This window comes from Myotis nattereri (assembly GCF_964212035.1).
Source record: "Myotis nattereri genome assembly, chromosome: 12".
Lineage (NCBI taxonomy): Eukaryota > Metazoa > Chordata > Mammalia > Chiroptera > Vespertilionidae > Myotis > Myotis nattereri.
The window spans coordinates 53,523,636-53,548,776 of NC_138087.1; the positions used below are offsets into that span (position 1 = coordinate 53,523,636).

Genomic DNA, 25,141 nt, shown 5'->3' on the forward strand with positions numbered 1-25,141 from the left:
CACCCAAGGATAAGTTTTTATTAATTTCAGAAGGAGAGGAAGGGAGATGGAGGGAGGGAGAGAGGGGAGAAAGAAAGAGAAACACCCAGCAGTTGCCTCCCATAGGCACCCCTCCCATATATACCCTGCAACCTGGTTATTTTCCCAGACCAGAAATTGAACTCATGGCCTTTTGGTGTACGGGACAACGCTCCAACTCACTGAGCCATACTGGCCAGAGCTCTCGCCCCTTTCTTGAGACCTGTTCCCTTCTTCCCTCACGTCTGGCCCCTCTGATGGTCCTCCCTTTCCTGCATCAGGGGTCAGGGGGACAGGAGAATCTCTTCCCTGGGGAGGAACAGGTGGAGGAGAGCCAGGCAGGTGCCTCTGGGAGAGGAGTCTGATTTACATCTGAATTCTGGATTTCCCAATACTGCCCCGGGAGACCTAGTCCTTGGTGTGAAGAGATCAAAGGGGAGAAAGGAGAACATAAGGGAAGGGGAGGAGACTCTCCCAGTTGGGAAGAATCTGAGGAAGTCAAGAAGCCCAGACTGGAATAGAGAGCTCACAGCTGCAATAAACAAAGAGGAGAGGACAGGGACCCCACTCTATTGATGGGGACAGAGGGAGTCCTTTTGGGTTTTTGGGTTTTGGGGAGGGAATGCTGGGACTCTGTTTAGGGTGGATCTCAGTAGACTTGTGTTTGCCTGTGTTATCGGTGGGCCCAGGCTCCAGCCTTCCTTCTGGGGACCCTCCCAAAGAGATACTTGGAAGTTTGTGAGCTGTAGGCCCCAAGGAAAGGGGAGGCAGTCTCCGCTAGGGGTGGGGGTAGGGGTGGGAGTGAGAAGCTGCTGCCCATAATCAGGGAAGGGATCCCTCCAGGTCTCAGAGGCCTGCAGTGCCACTGCGGGTGTGCTCTCAGTTCACCATCTCTCCTTGAGAGGAATTTCTCAGAGACCAGGAGCAGTCCAGGTCCCACCCTCCCCGCCAACTTCCTTTCTACTGCCCACAGGTCTGGGCACCTGGGCCAGCAGGAAACTCCTGGGGTGGTGAGAAAGTACAATTCACCAGTCTGAGCTCCTGCACCCCCCTCATCCCCCCACTCCCACCCCTTAGTGACACTGGCTTACCCAGGGACACAAATGTGCAGGAACAGATACGTGGGTGGGAAGCCAGAACAGTCGTTTATTCAGTTACATATAAATGATATTTACAAGGAAGAGGTGGGGTACAGTGGGGGGCAAAGGGGTCAGGTCCAGGGTCCTGGGTGACCTTTCCTCAGAGGGGACAGTCCTGCTGCCTCCTCTCACACTCCCTCCTCTGCCTCTCTGGGCCTGGCAGCTCAGCCATGCGGCAGGGGCTAGAAATACGGAAGGGATAGTTGCAGCAGGAGAAGGGATGAGGCAAGGCCAGCATGGGGGTAGAAGGATTGCTCTGGGGCCCCTGAGTCCTCCCTGTCTTCTAGCCCACTTCTTGCCCCTGGGATAGGGGCTCCGAACCCTGGTGTGGCTGATGGGGACTCCCTGGGCTCCAGGCTGGTCACTGGGCTATGGCTTTTGGGTGGTCTGGGACTCTTCAGTCCTGGAAAGGGAGAAGAGGGGCTTGAAGGATTGACAGAGACTCTTCTTCACTTCCCTCCCCAGTCCCTTCAGCTTCCTTACCTCTTACAGCCTTTGGAGCCCTTTCTCTTCTTGCCAGACTTGTCCTTCTTACAGCGTTGGACTGGTTTCCGTGGCGCTGGTGATGTGTCCAGACGCTGCATCAACCTCTGCACCCAGGCCTCCTTCGGGTCTGCGCACAGCTCTGCCTGAGAGCGCTTCCGAGGTGAGAACCTGGAGTCGGGCATTAGCAAGCCTGTCCTCGTCTTGCCCACCTTGCCCAGCCCACTCAGCTTCACCCACACCCTCGCACCCACTCACAGGATAGCCGGGATGGGGCAGCCCAAGCTTGGCTCCTGCTTCCGGTAGCTGCGGACCAGCGAGTCAGGAATCTTCCTTACACTGTACTTGAGGCAACAGTCCTGTGCCCCTCCATCACTGCCTGCAGAGGGTGTTCGCAGGGAGCAAGGGGCTAAGTATAGGCTCCCAACCAGGCCTCTCCAGCCCCTTTCCCCATCCTAGGCTGCTCCCTCCCTGTACCTTGGGTCCAGGGGATGGAGAAGGCCAGGACCAGGAAAAGGAGGCTCAGAGCCAGGGACTGAACCATGGCTGTGGTAGAGGGTAAGTATGCGGCCACAGCTGTGGGTGAGGTGTAAGCTGCAATTTGGGGTCCTGGAGTGGGTGGGCCTTTTATTAAGGGGAGTACATCCCTTGTTTATTTTCTCACTCATCCAGGCATTCTGACTTCCTGAACCTCTGGCAAAAGTTTTTGGCAGAGACTGGTTCATAAATTATTTATTTAATTTTTTTTTGTTTAAAGCATTGCATATGTCTCCTTTCCCCATCCTCCTCTGCCACTCCCACCCCCTAGGTCAGGACAAACCCCCACCGCCTCATTGGTTATGTTGTGTCATTTGGTTATGCTAATGTGCATACATACAAGTCCTTTGGTTGCTCTCTTACCCCTCCCCTGCCTTCTCTCTGAGGTTGGACGGTCTGTTCAGTGTTTCTTTGTCTCTGGATCTATTTTACTTCATCAGTTTATGTTGTTCATTATATCGCACATATGAGTGAGATCATGCGATATTTATCTTTCTCTGACTGGCTTATTTTGCTTAGCATAATGCTCTTCAGGTCTATCCATGCTGTTGCAAATGGTAAAAGTTTATTCTTTTTTTTTTCTTGTTGAGCATTTATTTTTATTTTTTAATCCTCATCCAAAGATATGTTTCCATTGCCTTTTTTTAAAGTACCTTCTTTTTTATAGCAGTGTAGTAATCCATTGTGTATGTACCAAAGTTTTTTTAAAAAAATATATTTTATTGATTTTTTACAGAGAGGAAGGGAGAGGGACAGAGAGTTAGAAACATCAATGAGAGAGAAACATTGATCAGCTGCCTCCTGCACACCTCCCACTGGGAATGTGCCCGCAACCAAGGTACATGCCCTTGACCGGAATCGAACGTAGGACCTTTCAGTCTGCAGGCGGACGCTCTATCCACTGAGCCAAACCAGTTAGGGCATGTACCACAGTTTTTTAATCCACTCATCTGCTGATGGGCACTTAAGCTGTTTCCAAATCTTAGCTATTGTAAATTGTGCTATGAACATAGGGGTACATATATCCTTTCTGATTGGCATTTCTGCTTTTTGGGATATATTCCCAGAAGTGCAATTACTGGGTGGAATGGGATTTCCATTTTTAATTTTTTGAGGAAATGCCATACTGTCTTCCATAGTGGCTGCACCAGTCTGCATTCCAACCAGCAGTGCAGGTGGGTTCCTTTTTCTCCGTCGCCAGCACTTGTCATTTGTTGGTTTGTTGATGATAGCCATTCTGACAGTTGTGAGATGGTACCTCATTGTTGTTTTGATTTCCATTTCTTGGGTGATTAGTGACTTTGAGTATGTTTTCATATGTCTCTTGGCCTTCTGTACGTCCTCTTTTGAAAAGTGTCTACTTAGGTCCTTTGCCTATTTTTTGATTGGACTGTTTATCTTCCTTTTGTTAAGTTGTATGAGTTCCCTGTAAATTTTGGAGATTAAACCCTTATCTGAAATAGCATTGGCAAATATGTTCTCCCATGCAGTGGGCTTTCTTGTTGTTTTGTTGATGGTTTCTTTGTTGATGTTTTTGTTGATGGTGCAGAAGCTTTTTATTTTGATGTAGTACCATTTATTTATTTTCTCCTTGGTTTCCATTGCCCTAGGAGCAATGGAAAAATTATATTTATATGATTAAATAAAACAAGAAAGAGGAAAAATAGGTCTATCACATCTTTTCATTTGTGCAGAAAATATATCAGTTTATTTATCCTTCCTTTGCTAAGTTAATTTGAAAGATACATGGGGAAACTAAAGGGGAGACAAGGGTGGGAAAGAGGCATAGTACATGCTTTTTAAAAAACAAGTATATTTATGTCTACTTATTATAAAAACAACTAGAAGCCCGGTGCATGAAATTCTTGCATGTGGTGGGGGCGGAGTCCCTCAACCCAGCCTGTGCCCTCCTGCAGTCTGGGACCCCTCGGGTGGTGTCTGACTTTTGGTTTAAGCCCGATCTCCAGTCTGGGGCTGTTTTGGCTGATTGGGTTAACAGGCTCTAGCAGTCTGGGGCTCTCCCAGTCTGGGACCCCTCGCTCCTTACCACCTGCCTGCAGGGGAGGTGGGAGAGGCTCCCACCACTGCCACTGTGCTCGCCAGCCATGAGCCTGACTTCTGGCTGAGTGGCACTCCCAGTGTGGGAGCTCACTGACACCAGGGGGCAGCTCCTGTGTTGAGCATCTGCCCCCTGGTGGTCAGTGTGCATTATAGCGACCGGTCATTCAGGTCGTTCTGCCTTAACGGTCGCTTTGGCTTTTATAATACAGATTATTTTTGGTGATTGAAGTCAAGCAAATGCACTGTCCCTTCATCCAGAGGCCTCACCTCTTCCTCCAATCTTTCTTACAAGTCCTCTCCAATCCACCCACTTAATTGTCTGGTAAAAGCAGACTGCATTTTCTACTGCCAAATGTTGATAAGTGTTCTGCATGTTGATAAGTTTCTCTCCCACCTGGAATGTGCTTCTTTGTAGAGGGAAGTGACACTTTCAATTAAGGGTCACACCTAATTGTTGCTCATGGAGATTCTTCTGTCCCTCTTTCTCAAGAGATGCTTGTGTCCCTAAACACTCAATTTTCTGGGACAGATGACCAGACAGTTGTAAAGGAGAGAGCCAAGCCATCAGGCTGGCGTAGGTGTGGAGAAGGAAGAGAAAGTGGGAGCGTAGACACTGCCTGTGAGCCGGCATGTTTAGCCTCTGGCTCTGTAACCTTTACAACCAGACAACCTGACATCCTCATAGAGAGACTGAATCACCACACAAGCTTCCCTAAGACATAAAAGTTTTTGACCCTGCCCTAACCGGTTTGGCTCAGTGGATAGAGCATCGGCCTGGGGACTGAAGGGTCCCAGGTTTAATTCCAGCCCAGAGCATGTGTACCTTGGTTGCAGGCTCATCCCCACTAGGGGGTGTGCAGGAGGCAGCTGATCGATGTTTCTAACTCTCTATCCTTCTCCCTCCTCTCTGTAAAAAAAAAAAAAAAAAAAAATCAATAAGATATATATATATATATATATATATATATATATATATATATATATATTTTTTTTTTTTTTTTTTTAAAGTCTTTGACACAACGCCTGCCTTGTGAAACAGAAGGGCTTTGTGATGCAGTCTGGTGACCGGGTTCTATTCTCTATGAGGTGGAGGTGACAAGGCAGAGCATTGGGAATCATTAGACAGGAGGACCCTGAACGCCTAGATATAGGGATGGCTCCTCCCCTCATGCTAAAGCCATGTTGAGCGTTACTTTTGTTCTTCAGAGTGTTGGATATTTCTTATATACATATGGTGCCATCTTCCTTATTATCCTAATTATCTGGCAAGTGAAGAAGAGTTACTATGGGTTAAGGTTGGAACCTAAAAGGAGCTGTTACCAGGTAAGGAAATAATAACACCGTAATTGAACTAGTTAAGTTTTAGATGAGAAGCTTTTTAAGATCTCAGAGCCTCCTTTTACCTTTCTTGCCAATTTTTATACTATACATTCAGTGACTCTAATATGGTGCTTTTCTCAGAGCCTAGAAGTAATTTTTTTAAAAAAATATATTTTATTGAATTTTTACAGAGAGGAAGGGAGAGGGATAGAGTCAGAAACATCAATGCGAGAGAAACATCGATCAGCTGCCTCCTGCACATCTCCCCACTGGGGATGTGCCCGCAACCAAGGTACATGCCTTTGACCGGAATCGAACCTGGGACCCTTGCGTCCGCAGGTCGACGCTCTATCCACTGAGCCAAACCCGTTAAGGCTAGAAGTAATTTCTTACTAAGCAATCACTGCAGTGTATTTTAATGGAAAGATCAAGAACCTCTCTGTCTACCTTGGGTTGATACCTAGGTAAAATGGAATCTATCTCACTGGATCTCAGAAGACATCCCAATATGGGGGTTTCTTCTGGTCGGTGGACTTAGTAAGCAAAAGTCCTAGGGCTGTTAAAACTAATCACCATCACCTTTTTTTTTTTTTTTTTTTTTTTTAAAAAAAAATATATTTTATTGATTTTTCACAGAGAGGAAGGGAGAGAGATAGAGAGAGTTAGAAACATCGATCAGCTGCCTCTTGCACATCCCCCACCAGGGATGTGCCCGCAACCCAGGTACATGCCCTTGACCGGAATCGAACCCGGGACCTCTCAGTCCGCAGGCTGACGCTCTATCCACTGAACCAAACCGGTTTTGGCACCATCACCTTTTAATTTATTTCAGTATTGCTCCTGTGTCATACTTAGCCCTCTAAAGAACCTGTCCTAAGAAAGGGAACAGGAAGTAAGGAATGTGGAGAGACTTGAAGTGAGAAATAAGTAGAAAAATAAAATGTTGGGGTGAAAGGGTGGAGTAGAGGTAGGGAATATAAGTGAGTGCATTAAATACAGACATACATAGACAGGATTTTTGAAATTTATATTTTTGTCTCATTTTGGATATAAAAATGGGAAGTGTCCTAACTTCACACTCTAACATTTTTGTCTTTAAGCGTCACCAAAAACTCAAGCCAAAGGCTAGGGATGCAGTATCGAAAGGTAAAGCACTTGTCTCTGGATTTTGTCCCTCTTTGATCTCTGGTGCTTGGGTTCTCAAAACACTGAACGTTCCAATTCCACAAGTTGACACTCTCTCCCAGAAGGCTTTCTTTTTTTTTTTTTAATTAAATCTTTATTGTTCAGATTATTACAGTTGTTCCTCTTTCCCCGCCCCCCATAGCTCCCCTCCACCCAGTTCCCACCCCAGCCTCTGCCCTTCTTCCTGCACCCCCTAGACCCTTTTCCCCCCGAGAATTGTCAGTCCACTCCCTTTCTATACCCAGATTCTGTTATATTCACAGGTTTATTCTGTTCATCAGATTTTTTTTCCACTTGATTTTTAGAGTCACTTGTTGATAGATATGTACTTGTTCATAATTTTTATCTTTACCTTTTTCTTCTTCTTCCTATTCTTAAAGAATACCCTTCAGCATTTCATATAATACTGGTTTGGTGGTGATGAACTCCTTTAGCTTTTTCTTATCTGTGAAGCTCTTTATCTGCCCTTCAATTCTAAATGATAGCTTTGCTGAGTAGAGTAATCTTGGTTGTAGATTCTCGCTATTCATCACTTTGAATATTTCTTGCCACTCCCTTCTGGCCTGCATAGTTTCTGTTGAGAAATCAGCTGACAGTCATATGGGTACTCCCTTGTAGGTAATTAGCTATTTTTCTCTTGCTGCTTTCAATATTTTCTCTTTGTCTTTTGCCCTTGGAATTTTAATTATGATGTGTCTTGGTGTGGTCCTCTTTGGATTCCTTATGTTTTGGGTTCTCTGAGCTTCCTGAACTTGTAAGTCTATTTCTTTCACTAGGTAGGGGAAGTTTTCTGTCATTATTTCTTGAATAGGTTTTCAATATCTTGCTCTCTCTCATCTTCTGGCACCCCATAATTCGGATGTTGGTATCAGAGGCTCCTTACACTATCTTCATATTTTTGGATTCTTTTTTCTTTTTGCTTTTCTGGTTAGGTGTTTTTTGTGTCTTCATATTTCATATCTTTGACTTGATTCTTGGGATCCTCTAGTCTGCTGTTGGATCTCTGTATATTATTTTTTATTTCAGTCAGTGTATGTATAATTTGTAATTGGTCCTTTTTCATATCCTTGAAGGTCTCACTAAATTTCTCGGAGGTTTCTAGAAGATTCTTGAAAAACCTTATAACCGTGGTTTTGAACTCTATATCCAGTAGTTTTCTTTCCTCCACTTCTTTCATTTGTGACATGTTTCTTTGTCTCCGCATTTTGGCTGCTTCCCTGTGTTGATAGGTGTGCTAGGCTTTGTGTGCTAGGTGTCCGATAGGGCCCAGTGGCTCAGCCTCCCTAATTACCTGAGGTGGACACTCTTGGTGCACCCCTTTGTGGGCTTTGTGCACAGTCTTGTTGTAGTTAAGCCTTGATTGCTGTTGGTATCACTGGGAGGAATTGACCTCCAGGCCAATTGGCTGTGAGGACCAGCTGTGTCTACAATGGGAGAACTGCTGTGCTGGAGACCCCCTTATAGGGCAGGACTTGCTTCAGTGGGGCTTTGGTGCTCACTGAGTTTGCCCCCTGAGTGTGTCTTTTATGGATGCAAAGAGTTGTAATCTGGTATGGTCTCACTCTGACCACTGGGTACACTGGCTCTTGGATATCCAAGGAGGTGCAAAGTCAGCCACTGCCTGAGGCCACCCAGCAGGAGCTACAGAGAGATCTGCAGATTCCTCCTCTTTGTTTGGGGTTTGGAGGTGCCCAGATGAGGCCCAGCTGTGAAGCAATGCAGGCCTTCTTTTGGAAGCTCTGGGGCTCTCTGATCGAGCTGCAGTTTCTTAGGTTTTAGATTGCAAAAGGCCAGGCCATTTATATGCAAAAGCCACTGCGCACAACTTGGGAGGGATTGTAAATTGGGTGGGGCGGGGTCTCAGGGTATCACTGGGGTGGAGCAAACAGCAATGGCTGTCCAGCAGCCCTGCCTCAGAGAGGTCCTGGGGTCTCTGTGTCCTGTGGCCCCATGCAGGAACAATGATCCCTGCAAGCACCTCTGAGAGAAAGCTGCCCTCGTGCTCCGACCAGATGCCAGACAGTCCAGTTTCTCCCCATATGAGTCTGGGTCCCCAGAGTCTCACCTGGAACTGGAGTTCAGAGCAGTCAGGAGCTTGTATCTCCCTCCCGATTGAGAAAGACAACAGCATACCCAGTTGCCAGCCCGTTTCGCGCTCCTCCGTACCTCTGCACTTCCGCACCCCTGCACCTCCTCCCAGTCTCAGTGTGTTTTTCTCTTTCCTTCTAGTTGTAGAACTTCCACTCAGCCAGCCTTCCTGTGGTTCTGGATGATACCTGTTTTGTCTTTTAGTTGTAGTTTTTATGTGGTTGTGCGCGGCAGCAAATTCAGGTATTTACCTATGCCGCCATCTTGGTTCCTCTCCCAGTCACTTTATTTTTCAATCCTTTATTCATTAAATGGGCATTTGAAGATCTTGCTTCACTCACAGTGTGGCTGTGATGATCTAATGAGATTAGGTCCTGGACAACTCATTGTAACTGGCTAAGTTGTACACAGACATGCCTCTGTGTACATTGACTGTTAGGATTTCCAATTTTCTCTCATTCAAAGGCCTTCAGATTCCTGTAGGATACCCTCAATCCTCTCTCATTCCATGTAACACTGTCTCCTGGTTTTTCAGCTAGGAGACATTTCTGGAAAGAAACGGAGAAGCCATGGGAGCTGCTCTCTGTCATGAAAAGGTGATCATTTGATTTTTGCAGTCTTCCAACTTCAGCCTAGACAACTTGGCCTGGGACAGGGATGAGGGATGATGACTGGGATGGAGTCAGACACAGCAGAGGCTGGAGCACTGTTGAGATGGTTGCCAGGGCAAAAGGGGCTCAGACATCTCCGGAGGGAGGAGTCCCAGTTCTGCTCTGGGATAAGCTCACAGTGCTCCTGGAATTCAGAATTTGACTAGTGCTTAATTCACAAAAGACACTAAAGGGGTTGATACTCAGCCAAAGACCAGTTATCCAGCTAAGAGAATGGATAAATAAGTGCATAAATACACCATCACTGTCATATTCTTCTTACAGCAACACCCTTTCAAGGGCAGAACCCTAGACCTTGCTGACATTACCTCCTCTGATTGTGTCTTCAGGGAGCCCAGTCCCTGAGACAGCCCTCAGCCAGGAGCTTGTCATCTCTTCCTCTTCTTAAGAGCTCTAGAGAATGGGATGGACTCCCAAGAGGTGCTGTGTACACATCACAGTCCCCTGAAAGCAGAATTTCCATGTGACCTAATTTTCCACAGCTGGGAAATACTAAGTACCAGGCTGTGTCTGTCTTTGCCCCAAATGAGACTGAGTCCAGGTTCTACCTGGTGATGGCCCTTCTGATGCCCCATCAGCTAACCATTGGCTCCCCCATCCTTTGTTCCCATCTCTGGTTAAGCTGCTCAGCCCAGGTCAACAAAGAACTCACCCACCTCTCAGTCACTCATGGCCCTGTGCTCTCATGCGTTGTCTGAAACCTTGACCAACAAGTCCCTCAACCCAGCACACCGTAACTTGCAAAGTGGCAATTTCCTAGGAAGAAAAGTAGAGGACTAAGTACTAGGCGGGTAGGACCCAAGGCGTACAGGGAGGTCAGGGCCAATAGTCAGGCCACAACTTCCAAAGAGGAAGCTGTCACTCCATCAATAACAGTTGCCATGTTTCCTCTTCCAGCCAGGGCTGGCTTCCTCAGGAGGGAAGTGTGCGGAGGCTCCTGTGTGCAGATCCCTGCTGCCAAATCTGTAATGCCATGGCTCTGGAGATCCAACAGTTGCTGGTGGATGAGAACACCCCGATCTCTGCAACTTCACCAGGACCATCAGAGGGCTCTTCTTGCCTAAAGATTTTGCCCAAGTCCAATATGTCTTTTGAGCAGAGTCTGGAGCATCATTCCCCACAGACTCAAAAGCCCTCACTTCCATCTGCAACCCAAACAGTGTCACAATTAACAGCCAAGAAGTCCTTATGCCAGCCATTTACCCAGTCAGCTGGCCAATCAGACGATCCAGTAAGTATGCAAGATTACTTGGCTAAAAATGTCAATCTAGGACAGAGAATTCAAAGTCAAGATACGCCTAGGTTGCATGAGACTATGTCTTCTTTACAGTTCGAAGGGCCTAGAATTCCGGTGAACCAGCAGGAGGTGACACGACACAATCTCAGCCGTGTGTATGGGAACCAAGGTCAGCCACCCTTGCATCCCCAGGTCCCTATGCTGACCCTGAACCAAGACATCACTACCCTGACACATTCTATGGCCTTGCCTATGGTCACTATCCTCCCTTCCTACCTGCCATTCTCCAGTCCTGAAGTCCTGAGGCTTCTTGAGGTACATGTAAAAAAATGGATGCATTTCCAGAGGTGGGGGCTGCCCAGACGTGTAGAGGAATCCCTGAGGCAGTTTATGCCAAACCTACCATTGTTTTACCAACTTGTAAACAACCAACCAGCTTCTTTCATACAAAATGAATTCTCTGTAGAGATTTTTGCGCCCATTTCTTATCAGACCTGGGGTCCATGTATGGCTGGTCAGGCTACCCAGGCATTCTGGGTTTCTGAATGGTCCATTATAAACCCAGTACAAAGACACCACTACCAGCAAAACCCAAACCACCTGGCTCTAGCCTTGCCCTCTCCAATATTTAAAGACTTAAGTGGCCTCTACCCACCTACTGGCCAACAGGCTAATGACTCAGTGGGCCATTTACAGCAGAAATACATCCAACTATTCTGTGGCTTACCTTCCCTGCACAGTGAGTCTCTGGCTAATGCCTCCTTGAGTTCTCTAGATCACTCCACAGATGGGAGCATGTCCAAGCTCTCCTTGGAGGATCCTTTTCTCTTCAAGGAGCTGTCCTTCCTCCCTCTGTTGCCTAAAACTCCACCCCAGTCAGCCCCACCCTCTTCCTCATCTTCCCCTAATTGGGTCATACCATCTGATCATCAACAAACTCAGATCCATGTCCCGTTTCTGACTCTGGCTGAGTGTGAAGCCTTAGAGTATCACCTGCTGCAGAGGCAGCTCCAGTGTCAGTGGGGTTTGCCAGCTGTTCTCCAGAGAGCTCAGCACATCCAGAACTCTGTGCAATATAAGTCTTGTGGCACAGCCCAGTCTCCTCGGACTGTGAAAACTTCCTGGCCGGGAAAGCCCATTTCTGTTCTCACAAGGGAGCATGCCCGGAGGCTGCTGGACTTCCACCTCCAGAGGCAGCTGATTCACCACCGCTGGGGCCTGCCCCAGATGATCCAGCAGTCCTTCCAGTTGCTCCTGGCCCCCACTCGCCAGCAGACTCCATCCTGGAGCAGCACAGCCCTAGCCAATGTGAGTGCTGCCCAACACTCAGCCCTAGAGGCTACTGGTGCTGATGGCCCTTTCTCCCCCTCTAAGGACCCAGTGTCAGTCCGCATGCCGCACTTATTAGACCAGGTCAAGGCAATACTGCAGAGCCACATCAACTCCAAATGTGGGCAGATTCATGAGGGTAAGGTCCCTGCCCATGTGTCTAGGTCTTGTGAGTGCCTAATTCCTGGGGGCCTCAAAGTGGCTCCCTTCACTTGCACCCCAGAAAGCAAGCTCTTGGAACTACAGGCAGCAACCGACCCTGACCTACAACAGAAAGTTAGGCGCTGGATGCCAACAGTCCCTGATCAGCAGCAAGAGACCTTCCCAGATGCTGCCACTGAGCCTCGCAAGCTAACTCGAGCCCTGTCCAAGGAAGTCCTTGAGAAACTGGAGATGATTTTACGGCACAAGTATCTGACCTTCTTATCAGGGCTGAATCCTCTTTATTACGTGGCTCCCTCCAAGGCCATGGCCCCAGCGATCACTGCTCATGCTGCCACCACAGAAGTGGTGCCTGAGGCTGTCAAAATCTTAACGGAACCTCTGACTCAGATGATCTCACTTGAAGAGCAGTATCTAAGTCGTGAGCCATTTTTTCAGGATACCAAAGAGACTTGTGAAGAAATTGCAGGTGATTTTCAGTCTGAAGTGCAAGTGGAAGGAATGATTGAGATGGAGCCTCTAGAAAGGCAGACAGAGACGGCTCGGCCCTACTTATTCAAGAAGCCCATCTTGGCCAAACTAAATTTCCACCTGAGAAGGAAGGTCTTAGAGATACAATGGGGAATTCCCACAGAGGCGAGGGAGTCCAGGGAACAAACTGGAGCAACCCCAGAGAACACATCCACACAGGAGTCTCTTGGGAGTCTAAACAACCAAGGAAAAACATGCCTCCAGGAACTGCCCATCCCACTAGACATTCCCTGTGCCCCACATCCAGAGTGGCTCTGCCTTAAGGAACAGTTGTCCACTGAGTTAAAGGCAGTGCAGCAGAACCAGAAGCAACCTAGTTCCAGAGCAGCACCCCATGGTTCTGCCCATGAGCCCTGCAAGATGACTCAACCCTGTAGAGACATGACAGAGGGCCCAGTGCCTTGTGTTCAGCTGGAGGCCAGTGTGAACCACCCCAGCCTGGAGGAGTCCCAGATCCCTGATTCCCAAAGCCCTGGCAAGAGCACGTACTCAGCCCCAGTCCCCATGCTGACTGAAAAAAAAGAGGACCCAAGGAAACCCAAATTGTCAGGAAAACATAGAGAAGGAGATGCAGGGTTTGTGCTCTTCTCAACAAGAGAAAAAAGCCACCCTGTAGCCCAGAGGCCACAAGGGATGCTTCTGAACAGGACACCCCAAAGCCCCTGGCTACTGAGACATCGCCTTGATGCTCTCTGTCAACAGAGTTCCCAGCATCGCCCTCAGCTTAAGCCCCCAGAGCTCCTTCCAGGAGTCCCTGGAGGGAAGGAATCTAAGAAGAATGACCCGCAAGACAGTCAAACCAGGATCAATGTCAGCCTCAAGGGAGCAAGGATTCCTAAGAATGCCCAGCCTGTCGGGCCCCAGGCGTCACAGGCCCAGCCTGTCCTGGCCCAACTCATTCAGCATAAGCCATTACAGGGCCCAACTTTGCAAGGTCAGGTATTGCAGGGGCGGGTGATGCCAGCCCATACTCACAAGAGGCCCAGCCTTCCAGAATCAGACTTGAGATATAAGATGAAATCCTTTCTGCAGTTTATCAACCTCAAGGCAAAAGGCAAAGAGCACAAGGAATCCATGTTTTTGACGGCTGTGAACGCCAACACCAGAAAAGAAAGTGCAGCAAAGAGGCTGGCTCCAGCCAAAAGCCCCATAGAGCAAACTAAGGCAGAGAAGAAGATAAGAGGGGACCCCAAAGCCCCATCTCCCCCAACTGAGAAGCAGGTGGGCCTGGCCTCCTTGGAAGGCTCCCATTCCCCAAACAGTAAGCTCAGGCACCGCTCCTGCTCCCATCAACTCCAGTCTTCCTCAGGCTTAGGACACCCCCGTCACTGTCCTCGGCACTGTCCTCAAGTGGCTTGTGCCACCCAACCAGGATCCCACCCCAATTCTCAACTCTCACCTCAGAGGGAAATGTTGGCCTGCTCAGGAAGACCCAGCACAATCAAAGGACTTTGTAGGCTCCCCCATGTCTGCATCCCTTGAAGGGATAGGTATTGTCTTTGTCATTAATATGCAGGTGGGGCACCAGACCACCCAAAATACAGTCTATATCTTTAAGCAAAGAGTTGTCTGTCTGCTCATTACCTCCACTGTTGTTTGTTAGGGGAAGTCATGAGTGAGGCTAAAATGCCCTTTGTAATGTTAACGTAAAAAAACCATTGAAACCTGTAAAGAATTTTTGTGAGTTTATTTGAGCCAAACTGTCGACATATGCCGGGAAGCAGAACCTCAACGAATTGAGATAATGCTCCGGAGAATGGCGGGGTTACATTTGTATTCATACATTTGCAATCAAAGGAGGGACATAGATGGGTTACATGAAATTCATTGGTGATAGATTAAGGAGGAGGGATAAAGCAAAGCGGGTAGGGGGGAATCCCTGGGATTGGATAAAAAGTAAAATGATGGACACATACTTAGGTGGGTGCAGGAACAATTAACATGATGATGAAGGAATTTGTGGTATCTGTCTGGCGCCCAGCACATTTGGTTGTGCCCCAGGGGCTCCAGAAAAAGGGAAGTTACAAGTTACCTAGACATTTCAAGGGTATGTTATCATAGATGCAAAAAGACAGGCTCAGTTAAGGTAAAGGTTGACCTTGTCAGTGAAGATACTGGCCTAGGATGTAACTGCCCACCATAACTGCTTTAGTTAAAGTTTAATTTCAGACGATCCTTTGTGGTTACTTTAGGTCTCTGAGTTTGCAAGACCACCATGCAGGCCTCCCCTGGGCTTGTCAGGTCAGCATGTGGCCCCTTTCGTCCACACTATCTAGGGAAGGAGGTTGTTTTTTTTTAATTCTTTATTGTTGAAAGTATTACATATGTTTCCTTTTTCGGCCATTGACCTTTCTCAGTCCTCTCCCAAACCCCAGCACAGGCTCTTACCCCCCTATTGTTTGTGTCCATTGGTTATGTTTATATGCATGCATACAAGTCCTTTGGTTGATCTCTTACCCCCACCCCGCACCCCTATCTTCCCTCTGAAGTTTGACGGTCTGTTCAATGCTTCTGTGTCTCTGGATCTATTTTTGTTCATCAGTTTATGTTCATTATATTCCACAAATGAGAGATTATGTGATACTCATTTTTCTCTGACTGGCTTACTTCACTTAGCATAATACTCTCCAGGTTCATCGATGCTGTTGCAAATGGTAAGAGTACCTTTTTACAGTAGCATAGTATTCCATTGTGTAGATGTACCAGTTTTTTTTATCCACTCATCTGCTGATGGGCACTTAGGCTGTTTCCAAATCTTAGCTATTGTAAATTGTGCTGCTATGAACATTGGGATGCATATATTCTTTCTGACTGGTGTTTCTGATTTCTTGGGATATATTCCTAGAAGTGGGATTACTGGGTCAAATGGAAGTTCCATTTTTAATTTTTTGAGGAAACTCCATACTGTTTTTCACAGTGGCTGCACCAGTCTGCATTCCCACCAGCAGTGCATGAGGGTTCCTTTTTCTCCATATCCTTACCAGTGTGTCTTTTGTTGATTTGTGATGATAGCCATTCTGACAGGTGGGAGATGGTACCTCATTGTTGTTTTGATTTGCATCTCTCATATAATTAGTGACTTTGAGCATTTTTTCTTGTGCCTCTTGGCCTTTTGTATGTTTACTTTCAGAAAGAGTCTATTTAGGTCCTTTGCCCATTTTTTGATTGGATTGTTTATCTTCCTATTGGATTTCATCTTATATCTTATGTGTTCCCTATAAATTTTGGAGATTAAACCCTTATCAGATGTAACATTGGCAAATATGTTCTTCCATACAGTGGGCTCTCTTGTTTTGTTGATGGTTTCTTTTGCTGTGCAAAAGTGTTTTATTTTGATGTAGTCCCTTTTGTTTATTTTCTCCTTAGTTTCCATTGTGCTAGGGAGATGTATCAGCAAACATGTTGCTATGAGATATGTCTGATATTTTGCTGCCTATGGATTCTTCTAAGATTTTCTAGGGAAGGAGCTTTAACCCACACTTAAGCGGGGTCAGCATTCTACACAACTCCTCCCAGCCCCTCCCTGGACAGTGGATAAAGGGACTTGAGAGCAGAAAAGGAAGACCCCCATTTAAGTTGCACTGAAGGTAAAGGTCAGACTTGAATTCCAGCATGGCTTCCCATGCTTTCCTTGAGCCCAGAGGAGTAATGTGGACATGAGGATAGTACTGACAAGAAGGAGTGGCCAGGAATCCCACAGGCAAAATTCACTGATGACTTCTATACATGGCCATATCTGGAGAGGAGCTTTTTAGAGAAGTGTCCCAGTGATCCAACCTTGAGGAGGTGCTTTGTGTTTATCAAAAGCATGTAGCTAATGTGATGGAATGTCCAAAGCAAATGATAGGATCTTGCCCTCTCTGCTCCCTCTTTGTTAATGGTTAGATCTTTCTGGAGAACTCAGCTGGAGACTGCTGTTGCTTTCTTGCCTATTATCCCATCTCCACTGCCTGTTATCTTCATGGAGTGAGTCCTGCAATGAAGATCCCAGTAGGATATAGAGAGGGGCTTGTTTCCCATCCCCAAGGGCAGGGCAGGAGGAAGGCAGGAGGGGAGCACATAGACCAGTGGTTCTCAACCTTCCTAATGCCGCGACCCTTTAATACAGTTCCTCATGTTGTGGTGACCCCCAACCATAAAATTATTTTCGTTGCTACTTCATAACTAATTTTGCTACTGTTATGAATCATAATATAAATATCTGATATGCAGGATGTATTTTCATTGTTACAAATTGAACATAATTAAAGCATAGTGATTAATCACAAAAACAATATGCAATTATATATGTGTTATCCGATAGTCTTAGGCCACCCTTGTGAAAGGGTCGTTCGACCCCCCAAAGGGGTCACGACCCACAGGTTGAGAACCGCTGACCTAGAGCCAGAAAGCCAATGGAAGGCCCATGTGCTTTGGGGGTAGGGGGGAAGTGAACAATCACTGATACTAGGTCTTCTGCCCATGATGTGATGAAGAGCAGTAAGTTGAACTTTGTTATGCAAAAGCAATGCAAATTAATTCAAAATCTGAAAACTCACCCTTTACCAAAGTATAAATCCATGTTTTTGCTCACCCCAAACATGAAGTTAGTCAGTGGATTCTAATCTTGATATATCTCAATCCTGCTACTTTTCTCTATTTTTACTACTTCAGCTTGTGTTCAGTTTCTCATTTGTTCTTACCTGAATAATTACAGTAGTGTCTCATATACCCAGGGCTTAGGATGATGGCTGGCACATAGTAACACCCTAATAGTACTTGGATCAAAAGTCTGGGCTGGGGAAGCAGACAAATCATTACGTTAGTATGATAAACACTGTGAAATGGGGGATCCTGCCATAGGAGAAAATACCCTGCAGTAAACACCCCAAAAGAATCATAATAAAATTGACCTTGGTAAGCATTTTATGTTTAACAATTAAAATATGTGAGTACTTAACATATGCAAGGTACTATGTATAGCAAACACAACAATGAACGTGATACAGGATTTGCACAATGGAGCTCATGATCTCATGAGATAGTGTCGCATGCCCAAATTGCCTAATCAACATATATTCTTGGATATCTAATATTAATCTCAAAATTAAAAGCTGAACTACTGATTCCCCACCTACCACCATCACCTAATCACACATGAAAAACATGCTCCAGCCCTGGCTGGTTTTGCCCAGTGGATAGAGCGTCGGTCTGCGGACTGAAGGGTCCCAGGTTCGGTTCCGGTCAAGGGCATGTACCTTGGTTGCGGGCACATCCCCAGGGGGGGTGTGCGGGAGGCAGCTGATCGATGTTTCTCTCTCATTGATGTTTCTCTCCCTTCCTTTCTGTGAAAAATCAATAAAATATATTTTTTTAAAAAGAAAAAAAAAAAGAAAAACATGCTCCAATTACAGCATTCATCATATCAGATAATGGCAACTCCATCTTTCCACATCTTTAGAACAAAATATTGATATAATCCTTGACATTTTTCTCCTAACAGTCCACATCCAATCCATCAGTGAATCTGGTTGTCTCCACCTTCAAAATGAATTCATAACATGACCACTTCTCACTCCTTCTGTTGCTATGATTACAGCAGTAGCATAACTAGTCTTCCAGCTTTTTTCTGAAACCATACATTCAATAGTCTAGTCTCAAAATGGAAGATTGATGATCTTCAGGGAAAGTTCTGGCTATAGATGATTGCTTGAAGTATAGGTGGTAGATAGGTAGATATATGATAACTAGTTAGATAGATAGATAGATAGATAGATGATAGATAGATAGATTTAAAAACCATGGGACTGGATAAAGTCACAAGGGAATGAGTATAAATGAAGGAGTGACTAAAGACCAGGCTCTGGGACACTCCAACATTAAGAAATGGAGTGGAGAGAGAAACTAAGATGGCGGCATAGATAAACACCGGGAAATAGTCGCCTCCCACAGCAATTGAAAATTATCCCAAAGGACGGAGCAAACATCGTCCAGAAAAACAGGAAGGCTGGCTGAGTGTAATTTCTACAACTAGAAGAAAAGAAAAGCACGCTGAGAGCCAGAGGAGCTGCGGAGGCTGAGTGCAGAGGTACGGCAGCGGCTCGCGCGCTCGCGCGGAAAGGGGGTGGCACCTGAGGACGCGGCTGTCTTTTTGAATCACAAGCTCCTGACTGCTCTGATCTCCGGTTCTGGGAAGTCTCTGGGGACCCAGGACACATACGGGGAGAGGCTGCTCTCTCAGGCGGCAGCGGGCGAACTTGAGGGCGGATTTCCCTCAGAGGTGCTTGCAGCCGTTACGGGGACACTGAGACGCGCGACTCCGGGCGGAGAATCAGCCATTGCTTCTTTCTCTGGCCTTTTGACTCCCTGAGACCCCGCCCCACCCAGGCTGTGGCAGAGGCTTTTGCATGTGAATGCCCCGGCCCTTTGCAACCTGATAATTACTTAACTGCAGCCGGGCCAGCCAGACCCGGAACTTCCAAGAGAAGGCCCAAGGCCCCGCAGCGGCTTGCATTGCTTCACAGCTGAGCCTCTTCGTGGCCCGGCTGTGAGGCCTCAGGCAGGGGCTGAATTAGCACCTCCTTAGATCCAGGAGCCACTGTACCCAGTGGTCAGAGGGGGACCATTCTCCCACTTCAGACACAGCTGCTTCCCACAGCCAATTGGCCTGGAGGTCAATTCCTCCCAGTGATCCTACATCAACCAAGGCACCAAGAGTGCACCAAGAGTGTCCACCCCAGGTAACTGGGGAGGCTGAGCCACTGGGCCCTACAGGACACCTGGCACGCAGGGCCACTCTATCAACACAGGGAAGCAGCCAAAATGCGGAGACAGAGAAACAGGTCACAATTGTCAGAAACGGAGGAAAGCAAACAACTGGATATAGAGTTCAAGGCCACGTTTATAAGGTTTGTCAAGAATTTTATGGAAACCGCCGATAAATTTAATGAATCCCTCAAGGAGTATAGTGAGACCATGGAGGACATGAAAAAGGACCAACTAGAAATTAAGCATACACTGACTGAAATAAAGAATATTTTACAGAGATCCAACAGCAGACAAGAGGATCCCAAGAATCAAGTCAAAGATTTGAAATACAAAGAAACAAAAAATACCCAACCGAAAAAGAAAAAAGAAAAGAGATTCAAAAAGTATGAAGATAGTGTAAGGAACCTCTGGGACAACTTCAAGCATACCAACATCAGAATTATAGGGGTGCCAGAAGGAGAGAGAGGGCAAGATATTGAAAACCTTTTTGAAGAAATAATGACAGAAAACTTCCCCCACCTGGTGAAAGAAATGGACCTACAAGTCCAAGAAGCACAGAGAACCCCAAACAAAAGGAATCCAAAGAGGACCACACCAAGACACATCATAATTAAAATGCCAAGAGCAAAAGATAAAGAGAGAATCTTAAAAGCAGCAAGAGAAAGACAGTCAGTTACCTACAAGGGAGTACCCATCCGACTGTCAGCTGATTTCTCAACAGAAACCATGCAGGCCAGAAGAGAGTGGCAAGAAATATTCAAAGAGATGAATAGCAAGAGCCTGCAACCAAGATTACTTTATCCAGCAAAGCTATCATTCAGAATGGAAGGTCAGATAAAGAGCTTCACGGATAAGAAAAAGTTAAAGGAGTTCATCACCACCAAACCAGCATTATATGAAATGCTGAAAGGTATTCTTTAAGAAGAGGAAGAAGAAAAAGGAACTCTTACCATTTGCCACAGCATCGATGGAACTGGAGAGCGGATAAATACCACAAGATCTCACTTATTTGTGGAATATAATGAACAACATAAACTGATGAACAAGGACTGATCCAGAGACGGAGAGGCTTTGATTGGACTGTCGGGCCTTGGAGGGAAGGTAGGGGAGGGTGGGGGAAAGGGGGAAGGATCAACCAAAGGACTTATATGCAAGTATATAGGCCTAACCAATGGACACGGACAACGGGGGGGTGAGGGGATGAGCGGGGGGGGAGGGGGGGTAGAGGGTACACATATGTAATATCTTAATCAATAAAAAAAAAAAAAAAAAAAAGAAAGAAATGGAGTGGAGAATAGGGAAAACAAGCAGAGACTGAGTAGTAGCAGAGACTGAGGTGGGAGCTAAACCAGGAGAGTGTGGTACAATGTAAGCTGAGAGGAAAGCAAGGAAAAAGTGAGCAATTGCATGAAAAGTTGCCATGTGTCAAGTAAGATGAGGACTTGGAGTTGAGTATCCTATCTAATAATAGACAAACATGGTAATTGACCATACCTTCGCCACACCTCCCATTGGCTAATCAAGTGATATGCAAATTAACCGCCAAAAAGGAGGCAGCTAATTTGCATACTGCAGGCAGGGCGGGACAGCACCATCCTGCCTGCCCTGCCGCCATCTGGGCCTGCTATTTGCTATCCGGGGCGGTGGGGCGGGACAGCGCCATCCCGCCTGCCCTGCCGCCATCTGGGCCTGCTATTTGCCGCCCGGGGTGGCGGGTGTCCATGTGCAACCCGACCCGGGGTGGCCAGGCAGGGCAGCAGCGATCCACCAGCCCATTTGGGCATCCCGTGTGAGACCCGACCCGGGGTGGCACCCCAACCCCCGGATTGGCCCTGCTGTGTGCGCGACCTGGGAAGGCGGGGCAGGCACCAAGGGATCGGGCCTGCCATCTGCCACCTGGGGAGCAGGCCTAAGCCAGCATGTGGTTATCTCCCTAGGGGTCCCAGACTGTGAGAAGGCACAAGTGGGGCTGAGGGACACCCTCCCACCTACCTCCCCCGCCAGTGCACAAATTTTTGTGCACCAGGACTCTAGTTAGATATAACAACATAGAGATCATTCATGACCTGGAGAAGAATAGACTCAGGTGAGTGGTAGAGGGAAAGGCATGACTGGAGTAGATGGAGGGGCAGTACAGAGAGCCAAGGCCAGAGTGTGAAGCAGGTGCTCTTAGAAGTCTTAGAAGACTGAAGCAGCAGAAAAGATTGCAGAGAAGTTCCAGTTGCATGGAGCCCAGAGATACAGAAAGAGGGCAGGTGTGGCACCTTAGAGTTCAACAAGGGACAATGGGTAGCACAATGTGTTCACTGGTGGCAGGATACAGAAAAGCCAGAATGGGAAGAAGCATGAATGTGTTCTTCCTCTGAATGGTGATGCTGTGCCTAAGGGATGGGGGTCTCGGCCCTAATATGACCTCCAGGATGAGGAGGCACAAGACCCAGGCCTGCTGAGCCAACACCCTCCAGGTGTTTTCCTAGCGCATCCCTAAAGATCATCAGGGGTCTTGTGACAGGCACATCCTCCCTGCTTGGTGGGAACTGAGCAAACAGCCACAGAGCAAGGCAGATCACAACAGAATGAAGGCAATGTCCAGAAAGGTCACAACAACACCGGGTGGGAAGACGAGGTTAGTGTGCGTGCATCCCAGCTTACAGGAATTAGGCCCTTCCCATGATCTCCCATAGGATTCTACCTGCCCCAGAGCAGCCTGAGCTCATAGTGCTGGCCAAAGTCCAGTAACAAGGTTTGGGGACACTGAAATAAGCTGGAACTGAGATCTTCACGATTCACAGTTCTCAGCAAAGCCAAGAGCTGAGAAAAGATAGGGTCAGAGCCTATGACTTCATGCAGGATGTTGTTGAGTGATGAAGCCTTGCGCATCCCATCCCATAACCCTGGCATAAACTCTAGGCTCAAGAGGGGTAAAATCAGAATTAAAAGCCTCATGAAGAGCACAGATTCAAGAATTTACAACTGCAGATTTGATGGTAGGTGCTAGAACTATATCAATGCTTGTTTAGAAACACTAGAGTTCACCTCTGGTCCTCTGAGGTATCATCATGCCATGGTGAGTGGCTCTGGCCTTCTGAAGCCCTTCCCTTGATCTCTGCAGAAGGCACTACAGAATTCTAGGGAGGGAATTTCAGGCAACTGACCACCTACCATGGAGGATAGTGGCTTCTCCACTAAGTGACTTCTTCTGTTAAACACTGAGCCCTAGAACATAGCGACCACATCTGCTCCATTTTTGTACCTGCTCACCGCAGCCCACACAGGGAGGACAACAAGCACAGGATGAGCTCAGGCATAAACCTCATGGAAACACTCCTTCCTGCACCAGGTGAGAGGGGACAGGTGCTCTGCTCATTACCAACCATCCAGACACTAGTGTTCCACCTGGGCTCAGGGGCCCATGGCATAGGCCAAGGCTGCCAGGGAGTAAAGGACAAGGATGGTTCCTGTGTTCACTGCAGGGAGAGAAAAGAAGGGGGGACAAGGCTGAGTTCAGGTGGGGCTATGAGGAATGAGCCCTCTGCGGGCATATAAGATGCTGGGGAACAGAGCGCGCCAGAGGCCTAACAGGTCTGGCTGGGCTTGTGGAGGACTGTCCATTCTCATCTCCAGAGACAAGGAGGCCAGGACCCCAAATACTTGGTCTGGAAAAGAGCATGGGGAGAAATTAGGGGGCCTGGGAAGGGGCCAGATCTCGGTTTCCAGAAGGAGGGGTGGGTGTTGCCAACTGGCCCCCTTTCCTGCACTGTAATTTATCTGGGTTCATGGCAAAACAAGAAGCATATTGGGGCTTTCCACAAGGTCAAGCCTGCAGCAGGGGCAGTAGGGGCAGTAGGGGCAAGGCTCTGGGGCAGGCAGCTAGGCCCATGGGAATCCAGATGGCAGCGGGAAGGAGAGGGAAGCCATTGCTGTGTGAATAGTGCTAGCAGCTGGCGTGCATCAGGGGAGAGGGCCAGGGTAAAGTGAGAGGCCAGGCAGATTCGCACACACAGCGCTAAGGGGAGCAAACATATTAAGAACAGTATGCTATATACGCCAGGTCCCTTGAAACATATGCTGAGCAGATGTTTCTATCCTGCAGCGACTATGTCAAGCAGCAAGGATGGACCGGCTTCTGGCACCCTTCTCCTTCCCCAGCTCAGTCTGTGGAACATGCTTCACTTGCCCTTGTCAATAATCCCACTGCATTTTTTTAAAAATATATTTTATTGAATTTTTACAGAGAGGAAGGGAGAGGGATAGAGAGCTAGAAACATTGATGAGAGAGAAACATCGATCAGCTGCCTCTTGCATACCCCCGACTGGGGATGTGCCCGCAACCAAGGTACATGCCCTTGGCCGGAATCGAACCCGAGACCCTTCAGTCCGCAGGCCGATGCTCTATCCACTGAGCCAAACCGGTCAGGGCCCCACTGCATTTTTAGCCCTGGTGACTGTGCAGGTGTTACTGAAGGAGCCTCTGAACTCCTGGAGCGCAAATGACCCCAAACCTTCCTACATGTGTGATATTTGTGTGCCTAGGGCTGATTTTACTCAATGGGTAGCAACCTGGGGTTAGGGCTCTGCTGGATTAGCACTGATGAAGTGGTTACAGTTGGAGGTGGAAAGCATAGGGCCAGGTAGAGATGACGGGTAACACCCACCAGCATTACCTTGACAGGCTGTGTCTGTCTGGTTTACTCTTTCCTTTGCGTCTGTGTCTGCTGTGTCAGAGAGGCTGGGGGTGGGGAGGTCAAGACTTTGCAGTAAACTGGGGACACTGGTGGGGATGGATGGATGTGTAGGTGAAGGATGGGGCTGTTGAGGAGGACAGTGAGACCACTTGCTGCCCTCAACAGTTCTTTAAAAGCACACAGCCAAGTTGTTGGGACCAGGGCTCTGCATGTGCATGCGACACGATCCTTGTTCAAGCACAAGTGATGGGGCAGAAATGTCAAAGCAGAGTTTAGAGGAAAGACAAACTGTCCTGGTCTGAGGTGGTGAGGAGGCTCTATGGAGGAGAGCGGCTTTGAGGGGAGGGTTTGCACTGCATTGTGTCTGTGGGTCTGCAAGATGGGTGTGTCTGTGTGCATGTGTGCAAGGCTGTCTTTGTGTCTGCACGTGTGCCTGTGCCTGTGCCTGTGCCTGTGCCTGTGCGAACATATCGAACTCAGGCTGTTACCCAGTCTGTGTCGCTGTGTTTCCTGGACACGTCTCTTGTAACTCTGAACTAATTTGTGTGGCATTGTCCACGTTGTGTCTTTCTGTTCGTGTATCTGTGTGGCCGGGTGTCTGTGTCTGTGTGTCTTTGGCTGTGTGTGCAAATCTGCCTGGCCTCTCACTTTACCCTGGCCCTCTCCCCTGATGCACACCAGCTGCTAGCACTATTCACACAGCAATGGCTTCCCTCTCCTTCCCGCTGCCATCTGGATTCCTATGGGTCTAGCTGCCTGCCCCAGGGCCTTGCCCCTACTGCCCCTACTGCCCCTGCTGCAGGCTGGACCTTGTGGAAAGTCCCAATATGCTTCTTGTTTTGCCATGAACCCAGATAAATTACAGTGCAGGAAAGGGGGCCAGTTGGCAACACCCACCCCTCCTTCTGGAAACCGAGATCTGGCCCCTTCCCAGGCCCCCTAATTTCT

General features: G+C 47.6%; 2 protein-coding genes across 4 annotated transcripts in view; one reads left to right on the forward strand and one right to left on the reverse strand.

The window, feature by feature from the left end:
* Nucleotides 1-1,140: 1,140 nt before the first annotated feature.
* The window catches only part of LOC308528141 (C-C motif chemokine 21-like), a 75,140-nt gene continuing 51,139 nt past the window's right edge, over nucleotides 1,141-25,141 (reverse strand). The window contains exons 1-4 of one of the 3 annotated variants that reach the window (XM_081103678.1): nucleotides 2,118-2,355; nucleotides 1,899-2,019; nucleotides 1,641-1,811; nucleotides 1,142-1,560 (exon numbers count right to left, since the gene is read on the reverse strand). In XM_081103678.1, coding sequence (XP_080959804.1) covers nucleotides 1,527-1,560; nucleotides 1,641-1,811; nucleotides 1,899-2,019; nucleotides 2,118-2,184 — 393 coding nt within the window. In that variant the 5' untranslated portion in view covers nucleotides 2,185-2,355 and the 3' untranslated portion in view covers nucleotides 1,142-1,526. Of the gene's footprint in view, nucleotides 1,561-1,640; nucleotides 1,812-1,898; nucleotides 2,020-2,117; nucleotides 2,356-25,141 lie in introns of those variants that run through there. The other 2 variants (XM_081103676.1, XM_081103677.1) reach the window with 2 other exon arrangements.
* On the forward strand, nucleotides 5,418-14,376 carry LOC308528403 (protein SPATA31F1-like; the record flags this gene model as incomplete). Its single annotated transcript, XM_081104011.1, has 7 exons — nucleotides 5,418-5,561; nucleotides 6,659-6,704; nucleotides 9,367-9,427; nucleotides 10,400-10,733; nucleotides 10,833-10,908; nucleotides 11,527-13,982; nucleotides 14,365-14,376. 7 exons carry the CDS (start codon nucleotides 5,418-5,420, stop codon nucleotides 14,374-14,376), a joined length of 3,129 nt encoding a protein of 1,042 aa, XP_080960137.1.